A 10,008-nucleotide genomic window follows, 5' to 3' on the forward strand; every position below is an offset into this window, starting at 1 on the left:
TCACACTGGCCTGTGGAAATGTCTGAAGGGGATTATCTTCATTGATAGTTGATATAGGAGGGCCCATCCCACTATGCTGTATACACAGCTAGACTTTGAGCCAGCAGGAAGAACTCCTCCAGGGTTTCTGCTTCAAGCTCCTACATGAGTAGGGGCCTGCTCTGACTTCCTTCAGTGATGGGCTGTGACCTAGAAGTGTAAGCCAGATGAATCTTTTCCTCCCTAAAGTTGCTCTTAGAGTTTTGATCACAGCAATAAGGAAGCAAGTCAAAACACTGTTTCTATGCAGCATACATTCCACAGGGAAGCAGAACATTAGGTGGGCAAATTATTTAGCATGTGAAAAAAATGAAGCAACTCTGAGTCTTATCTATTCCACATACGAGCGAGTAGAAGCCCAACGAGTAAATGCTTCCCACAAGTATTTATAACACAAGTATTTATAATCTACATTTAAATTTTTCCAACCCAGCATTCTGATTGAAGCCCACTCTAACCCACAATGCTACCCAACACCATCAACATCCAGGCAAAGACCCCTTGAAAATGAATTCTCAGATGGAAAAGAGCTCTTTCTATCTTTTACTTCACTTCTTCCCTTGGCGCCTACTTTGGGGAAGGACCCTGACCACCGTTATTAGCCCTGCAGTAGGTCTCTCTCCACATACAATCCCAAACACAAAGAGGAAATGAACCACTGAAGCTATCTTTACTTTCTTGCAATCATCTAGGACAGATAGCCTGACATCTTGAAGACTGTCAGTCTTCTGTGATTTGAATATAAAATGCCTTCCATAGACTCATCAAGTATTTGAGCACTTTGTCCCCAGGTGGTGGCACTGCTTGGGGAGGTCATGGAATCTTTAGGAGGTGGAGCCTTGCTGGAAAGGGAAGTAGTCACCGGGGACAGGGAACGACAAGACACAAAGCAACATGCTCTGATGTTTCGTAGCCTGCCCTCTCTCTCTCTCCCACTTCTTTTCCCTCTCTGTCTCCCTCTCCCTGCTCATTCTCTCTTCCCCCACTGTGTGTAAATGAGGAAAAACATGGAAAATATGAAGTACAGGGTTATGTTTTAGATATAAATATGCAGCCATTTAAATGAAAATGGCTCCATAGGTTCCCAGTTGGTGGAACTCTTTGGGAAGCATTGGAAGGTTTGGCCTTGTTGGAAGAGTTGTGTTTCTGAAATGTGCTTTGAAGTTTCAAAAGACTGGAGCTATTCTATTCTTGTGTTCCCTCTCTCTGCCTGTGACTGGTGGATCAAGATGTACGCTCTCAACTGTTCCTACTGCCAGGCCCATTCTCCACCATCATGGACTCTAAGCCTCTGCAACTATAAGCTCAAATTAAACAAGTTTTTATATGTTGTCTTGGTTATGATATCTATCGCAGCAATAGAAAGGTAACTAAGACAAAATATATAAGTGACAAACCCAATTTATCTATTCTATTTCTCTCCATCTTCTGGAAAATGACTACAGATAATATTTTCTAGATTAAGGAACCCAGAAGAAAGCAAGGTAGATGCCCATTGTGCCCCATGGCTCATCGCTGCAGGTAGAGATTCCTAGATTTCCTCTTCCTGTTACACATTTCTACCATTCGACAATTCCCATTAAACTGACAGTCATACAAAAGTCAGTTGGGTGTTCTCATCATGGGAATCCATAGAGTCTACTGGATGCCAAGCCCCGTGTGTGGTATAAGTGACAGATTAATCATTATTGGCTGAATTATGCTGGGTAGAGGTGCTGGCATGCACCTCAGGCCTGACAACCCGAATTTGATTCCAGGGTCCCACAAGGTGGCAGGAGAGAATAGACTCCTTAAAAGTCTATTGTTATGGCCCTACATGTGTGCAGATACATTGATGTGCCTATGCTCACATACATACATGTGAACACACACAAACACACATATACACACTAAATGAAATAATTAATTAAGAAATAATAGTTGTACGAATAAACTACTGAATCTTTGCTTTGCCATTTGCTGAGGCTACACAGGTGACTAGGGCATAATCCCAGCCTTCAAGGAACAGTTTTAGCTGCATGTTGAACATACAAACACTCAAATTTAACATATTTAAAATGAAAGGGCGGTCTTGTTTCCCTTCTTTGCTTCCTCACACCACTAAGCTCATTTAACTCCAGAGTCACTGTGCCTCCCTGGGGGCCTCCTGGTCGACCATGTCCATGGCTCAGTTCCCAGCTACTGATTTCCACAGCCATAGCTTTTCAGCTCTCTGCTGAATGGCTGCTGCAGCTGATGGACACTAAGCTCTAGTGTGCCCTGGCCCCACATGCTGGACACACACGTGATGTCTGTCACCATGAGAGAACATGTAAGAGATGAACTTACGGGATGAAGGATCACCATCACCATGCACTTGTGGTGGTGAGAGCAGCAGCAGCAACAGAGAGAGAGAGAGAGAGAGAGAGAGAGAGAGAGAGAGAGAATGACTGCACTCGCTTTCTTTCTCTTTCGCTCTTTCCTAGTCATCCCGGCCTCCAGTGTATGGAATGGTGCCACCATCATTCTCTGAGAAATCTCACAGAGATACCCGGAAGTGCGTTAAACTAATCTTTTAGTCACTTCTCAATCAAAACAGTCAACTGTCAAAATCAACCATTAAGGTTCTCCTTCATTGATGCCTCTCGTTCCTTCCTAGTTTCAGGTTGTCTTCTGTATTTCTTAGACTATTGCCACACCAGCTCCTGATTTCACTGATTCATTTCCCCACATCCTCTGCTGTCAGCCATAGTTCATTCCCAATTGAGCCCCAGTCTCCACCTCCAGTCTTACCTACCGTACCTCCTCCCTGGCCCGTGCACCTTACTACCTTCCCTACTGTACCTCCTCCCTGGCCCGTGCACCTTACTACCTTACCTATCGTACCTCCTCCCTGGCCTGCCTCATGCACCTTCCTTCCTCACTTCAGCCTTGTGGGGGTGGCTATAAAACTGCACTCTCCAGCCTCAGCTCCCTCTTCCTAAAATACTGCCATCTCTGCTCCCCTCAGGGTATGACTCAAGTTCCTTCAATCTGTCATTAGTGAATAGGGTCAGATCTATAGGTTCCCATACTCTTGGAGTCTTAATTCAAAATGAAATAGGGCCAACAGGCTGGCTTAGTCAGCAGAGGCACCTGCTGCCATGCCCCAAGCCTGACAGCCTGAGCTTGACCTCAGGGTCCACATGGTGGAAGGAGAGAACCAACTTCCCTCAAGCTCTCCTCGATCTTTACACATAGGCCTTGACACAAACAAACACACACACAAAAAAAAATCAATTGATTATTAACACAAGCATACAAAATAATTGATTAATTTTTGAAAAGAACAGAAATAAAGATGCACAGAGATTACAAAGAAGCAAGGAACCTTTCATCTAGAACAATGTGATAGTACACATTAGAAAAAAAATACACTGTCCAAATTGACAGTCTGCACATCAGTGAGGAGACTCGAGGACCCTGGAAGCTCCTGAGGTTCACTTATGCGGTTCATAAGAAGTATGACTAGTAGCGGTATAGTTTAGGTAGTTGTCCTTTTGATTGACAGATTAAATTACATAACCTCTTTTTTGCTCTGTATGCCCCTTCCCATAATGCATCTGAATTTAATAATGTACTCAATTGTGTATAGGCATAAGATAGTGAATAAGAGACTTTTCCTGAAAGTTCTCTTTGAGGACAGTTTACTTATTGCACACGGATCCAGAACTAGTTCAGTGCGGGCTGGACTTTCTGTTCTCATATGCTTTCCAGTCATAAGGAGAAGCGGGTTGGAGAGAATCTGAATTTGATAGTTATTAAGGGAAGAAGCTCATTCCAGGGTTCAGAGGTGGACTTGTGTACAGCCTGACACCAGGGACAGGGCCTGAGTGGCTAACGTGGTGCTAGGTAATGTAGGAGTGGGTTGAGCGTGCAACGCACATGCAGGGAAAGGCCTCGGGCTGCCAGGCGCATAGCTGGAAGAGGGATGTATTCATGTGCCAAGTCAGACTCCAAGCTACCAGACTATCTCTGCCGCATGCACCTAGGCATCGTTCTTGTTGGATAAAATCTTTTCCCTGTGTGATTCTTAGTAAAACATTCACACTTTTCCTGTGGAATTTTTCACTGTCTTACATTAGAGTTGTTTCTGTCTTCTTCCTTGCAGAGTTCCAAACCCTGGGAAACTTGAGCTCCTTCAAACTCAACCGTGACACACTCAGCCTAGTTAGAGCTGGATTGGCAGCAACTGTGTCCATAGCTAAGATGAGTATAAAACAGTACCAACGCAGAGTAATGGGGCATTAAAGACAACTTTTTAAAGAAAATAAAAAATTGGCTTTTCATGAAGTGAACCATATCCCTGGCCTAACAGCTTTCATCAGTCCTTCAGGAAGAACATTGTCTTCCTAGAAACCTCATGACTTCCCCACAAACGCAAAGCCACACTCACACGGGAGACTCGGGAGAGTTTTACTAAATCAAGCTTAATTCATCATCACTACAATAAATACAGCTCAAAGTACATGCCCTGCAGACAGTAGGTCAATAACAACATCACTCTCATGAAGGATGGCCTTTGCAAAGGACTAGCTAGGCTGGGAAAAACACACACACACACACATACACACGAGAGAGAGAAAGAGAGAGAGACAGAGAGAGACAGGGAGACAGAGAGAGACAGAGAGACAGAGAGAGACAGAGAAAGAGGTTTTGTTTTCCAATGTTAGTGTCCAAACTACCCAGAAGAGGGTCTCTTAATGACTGAAAGGAGGTAGGGTAGGAAGGAGGCTGCAAAATCAAGAGTCTTGCCCATCAAGTGATTCATAACCAATGAATTCCATTCTCCACAACCTGGTTTTGTTGGCTTCCTAGACACAAATGAGGTCTCTTTATATCCTCCTGGAATGAATAGCAATTCTCTCCCTCATATTGGCCACACACTAATGTGTGCGGTTTTCCCTTTCTTGTGTTACTATATGAAGTATGGGATTCTGCACTGATCCTTGACTCAGCTATTATTCTCATGCCTCTGGCTGGCACAGAGGAACTAATGTCTCTGTTCCCCAAATGTCCCAGTCTCCCACAGCATATTAAAATACTGGCAAAAGGATGAACTTAAAGATGAGCCTGTCTACAACACTGTGCACTTGCCTGTCATGCCCCTCTGCCTCACCTCCTACATAACACATAATTAGCCAAAGACACGTGATAATCACAAAATGTTGGACCATCTCTCTAAGAAAGAGATATGATGAGAGTGAACTGTAATTCTTACAAGTTGATGCCCAGCCTTGACATCCACCTTGCTCCTTGAATGTCAGTCACCCTCAGGCTTACACAAGCAAGCTTAACCCTATATGACATCCTCACTGAAGGTCCTAATGCCTTTTATCCCATTTTTTCCCTCATACCTAACACCAGTTTTTCCCTATACAATGGTCTGAATATTTGTGTCTTCTCAAAATTCATACAGAAATCTAATCCCCTTAATGGTAGTACCAAGAGGTAGGACCATGTTTTGGTTATTCTGGCATAGTTGTGACCAGTTACCTGACAGAAACAGCTTAAGGCAAGAGATATTTATTTGACTCTCTATTTCAGAGAGTTTTAGCACATCACAGCAGAAAAGGTATGTCAGGCAAGGTGATTCACCCACAAAAGTATGAACCTGCAGCTGCTGTTTCTCTCACCATAGGTGACCGGAAAGCTGAGAGTAAAGACTGGAAACATAGGCAGGGATTGTAACTATCAAGACCTGCCCCAGAAGCCTGCCTCCACCAACCAGCCCCATGTGCCAAATGTTCAAAGCCCTGAGTCTGTGGATGCGAATGAACATTTAAACTGTAATACACCAGACCAGCACCCCTATAAAAGAGGTTTATGGGTCTTTTCCACCATGTGACAATTCAGAATGAATCATTCTGATGCCTTCTAAGCCTTCACAATGCAATAAACTTGCTAGTGCCTTGGCCATGTCCCCCAAAGTTAAAGAAGTGGTCTATTCCTATTTATAAATTAGCCAGTTTGGGGTGATGAGATGGCCCAGTGGGTAAAGGCATTTGCCTCTAAACCTGATCACCTGGATGCAATCCCTGGAACCCATGTGGGGGAAAGAGAGAAATGACTCCTGCGAGTGGTCCTCTGACTTTCACGTGTGTGCCACAACATGTGTGTATCCACATCTACACACCCACACATCACACACAATAGTAAAAGTCATTTTAATTACCCAGTGTAAGGTAAGTTTATCAAAACAGCTAACATGGTTGAAAACATGCCATTTAACTATCTTACTGTGCAATTATTAATGTCAATGTTTATTTAAGTGATTTACTTTTTTAATGGCCAAAGCTCTTTAACCAGAATCTGGCTAGCCAAAATTTTGATTAACTTTTTGCATAAAAATCAATTAAAAAAAAACTCAAAAGATAATGAAAACTAATAGATGTTAAGGATTTTAGGAAATAAATTTCTAGATGTCCTGCCATCAATTTTCTATAATTTTTCCAAGTAAAATATTGTACAATAAGAATTTAGAGTCTGACTGTAACCCTCAGGCCCTTTAAAATTCTTAATAATCAAAAACGCAATTATGCTCACTATATTGTAATTACTGAGAAGAGCACAGTCATACATTTTACAAAGGTTTTCTAAGGGGAGGAAATGGTGGTGGGGGTGGAATCTCTAATTAACTTTCAATTAATCAGAAATTCAAGTTTAACCAGGAAAGTCCACTTCTTAAGCATGCTAGGTGCCACACCCTGTGTTTCTTGTACCTTGGTGAAGTACAAGCAAGGTCATTTCCTAACTGATGGACTGGACCCCTGTCTGGAAAACAGTTTAACACATGACTCCACCCTCCATTTGCATGTCAAGGGAGGTCACACATAAGGATGTCAAGCTTTGGAAGATTTAGATATTTTAGATATGCAACTCCAAATGAGAAATACTAGTTTTGAACTGTAGCCTAAAAACCAGGAGTTCCGCTTACTGGCACAGGATTACAAGGTTCTAACTATAATACACAGCTTCAGTGGGAACCCTTTATGCTACACATGATGGAAAGAAATCAGCTGAGACAGATTAAATGAAGGGCATTTGTTAGTTGTAGCCAAAAGCCTAAAGGGAACTGCCGTGAAGTTAGAGTCAGCAATTGGAAAGACATTCTGAGCGGCAGAGTTCTGCCTCTCCCTGTGCTGAGTGTCATCTAAAGTTAGACCATTCTGGAATACACATCCTCAAGCTACCTCCTCCAAAAAGATAAGAGGACTCATCCAAGAGCATTTGGAGAGAAATTTTTATTTTTCAGAAACCACAGTACAGGTCTCCTTAGGTCTTTTTGGTCCCTGGCGGTTTAAAGATCCATCACTGGACCAATCACAGAGCCAGGAGAGTTTGATAGTTTCACACCATAGGACAACCGGGGGTCACCTTGGAGCCAACAGTAGCTCTAATTTTATCCCATCCCATAGAGCTGAGAAGAGAAGAAAGTGGTCTCCCTACTCACAGATAACAAGAAAAAGAAAATAAGACTGAGGTTAAACATAAAAAAGCCCATGAACATCTAACCAGATCAGCAAGCAGAAGGCAGATTAGGAGACCACTTTCCTACCATTAGCTTTGTGATGTGTTTAAAAGAAGGCTGTGTGTGATGTGTGCTGTACATGTGTGGACATGTGCACACAAGCATGCATGTGTGGGCCAGAGGTTGACATTGGGTATCTTCCTCAATTACTCTCCACTTTATTTGGGGGGACAAATCTGTCATTGAACCTGGAGCTCACCTATTGGAGCCTGAGTGGCCAGCAAACCCCAAGAGTCCAGCTGATGCCATCTCATACTCTCCATCCCAGCACTGGAGTTGCAGGCACTTGACACAGTGCTCGACTTTGGATGTGGGCACTGAGCATCTAAACTCAAGTCCTCATGCCTGTGCCGCAAGCACTTGACAGACAGAGTGGCCCACCCCCTTAGCTGCTCCAAGGAACTTTGTGTGTGTGTACCCGTGTGTATATACATGTGTGTACAGATGTATGTGACCATATCTGTGCATGTAGGGGCCACAGGATGATGCCATATGTCTTCCTCTGTCTAATCTACTTTATCTATTGAGACAGGGCCTCACTGAATGTATAACTCTCAGTTGGACAGACAGAAAGCCATCAAGCCCAGGGGCTCCTCTGGTCTCTGCCTCCCAGCAATAGAATTGTGAGCACACACCACTATGCCCAACCTTTTGTGTGGAGGCTGTGATCCAAACCGGTCTCATGCTTTCACAGTCTGCACTGCACCCGCTGATCCATCTCCCCAGCCCCTCGAGGAACTTTTTTAACTGATTATAGAAAAGAGAAACCAGCTCAAGGCTGCCCACACTCCTCTAGAATTCTAGTGAACTAGATAGAACCAAATACCAGAAAAGCTGAGCATGAAGTCTCCATTGGCTCTTTAGAAAAAATAAGAATGAAGTGGTCGGGAGGAGTTCCATCTGGACGGGTGAGTGTGTGCTACCCAGGGGCAGATTTCCCGGAAGAGAGCACAAACCCCCCTCCCCCAGCTCCTTCTGCAGGGCTGTCTTTCTTACGCACGACCCCCACCCCCAAGCCTGCGTTTTCTGCAAGGTCCTTTGCTCAGGAATAGTTTTCTGCTCCTACACTAAGGCTACCCACCCAGAGCAGTGAGGGCCTGCCTACTGGGCAGGCCTCAAAAACCCCCAAAAGGGAGCACACACACCTTCAGCTTGTGCGGCAGGGTCACCTGTGTTCTACTCTTCCCCGCCCTGCCCTCCAAGTTCCCCCTTTTGTCTGTGGGTCATTGGACTACCAGGCGTCCATGTTTTGGTGCTGAGGAGTTCCATCTGGACGGGATGGGTCCTGCTTCTACACTGAAGAGATACACCCAGAGAGTCAGTCACAGCAAAGACTGGACCAAGACACCAGGCCTCTCCTGGCTCCATTTGAAGGAAGAGATGGGAAGGTGCCAATACAAGAATTCCTCCAACAACCTGAAAGGCAACATGACATCACCAGAATCTAGGGATCCCGAAATAAGAAGAATTGTACACCCTACTCCAGAAGAATTAGAAGAAATCAACTCAAAAGTTAATTATATGAAAATAATAGAAGACCTTAAACAGGAGGTGAAAAACTGCCATAAACAATTAGAGATTACAAACAAAATGGTAGAGGAAATTAATAAATCCCTCAAAGATACCCAAGAAAACCAAGAGAAACAAGAAAAAGCAATCAAACAGGTAAGGGAAGCGGTTCAAGACTTGAAGAATGAAATGGAAGTAATGAAGAAAACACAAACCGAGGGAAGGATGGAGATGGAAAATCTGGGTAAACGAACAAGAACTACAGAGACAAGTACTACCAACATATTACAAGAGATAGAAGAAAGAATGTCAGACATTGAAGATACCATAGAGAAAATAAGCACACTGATCAAAGAAAACAGCAAAACCAAAAATTCTCAACACAAAACATTCAGGAAATCTGGGACACATTAAAAAGATCAAACCTAAGAATAATTGGGATAGAAGAAGGAGAAGAAGTACAGCTCAACGGTCCAGAAAATATATTTACTAAAATTATAGAAAAAAATTTTCCCAACCTAAAGAAAGATATTCCTTTGAAGGTTCAAGAAGCATACAGAACACCGAATAGACTGGACCAAAAAAAAAAAAAAAACTCCTCGCCATATAATAATCATACAGAATAAAGAAAGAATATTAAGAGCTGCAAAGGAAAAAGATCAAGTTATTTATAAAGGTAAACCTATCAGACATACACCTGACTTCTCTATGGAAACCATGAAAGCCAGAAGGTCCTGGATAGTTGTACTTCAGAAACTAAGAGAACATGGATGCAAGCACAGACTACTATACCCAGCCAAGCTTTCATTCACTATAAATGGAGAAAACAAAATTTTCCAGGATAAAAACAAATTTAAACAATACGTAGCCACAAATCCAGCCTTACAGAAAGTATTAGAAGGAAAATCACT

At 43.1% G+C, this 10,008-nt stretch overlaps 1 protein-coding gene across 1 annotated transcript in view; it reads left to right on the forward strand.

The window, feature by feature from the left end:
* Nucleotides 1–4,260, forward strand: part of LOC121443159 (aquaporin-4) — a 43,619-nt gene extending 39,359 nt beyond the window's left edge. The window contains exon 6 of the mRNA XM_041644832.1: nucleotides 4,169–4,260. Within this exon, the coding sequence (XP_041500766.1) occupies nucleotides 4,169–4,192 (24 nt within the window). The 3' untranslated portion in view covers nucleotides 4,193–4,260. The remainder of the gene's footprint in view (nucleotides 1–4,168) is intronic.
* The last annotated feature ends 5,748 nt before the right edge of the window (nucleotides 4,261–10,008 follow it).

This window comes from Microtus oregoni, unplaced genomic scaffold (genome assembly GCF_018167655.1).
Source record: "Microtus oregoni isolate MIOR12 unplaced genomic scaffold, Mior012 000101F_ref0000407, whole genome shotgun sequence".
Classification (NCBI taxonomy): domain Eukaryota; kingdom Metazoa; phylum Chordata; class Mammalia; order Rodentia; family Cricetidae; genus Microtus; species Microtus oregoni.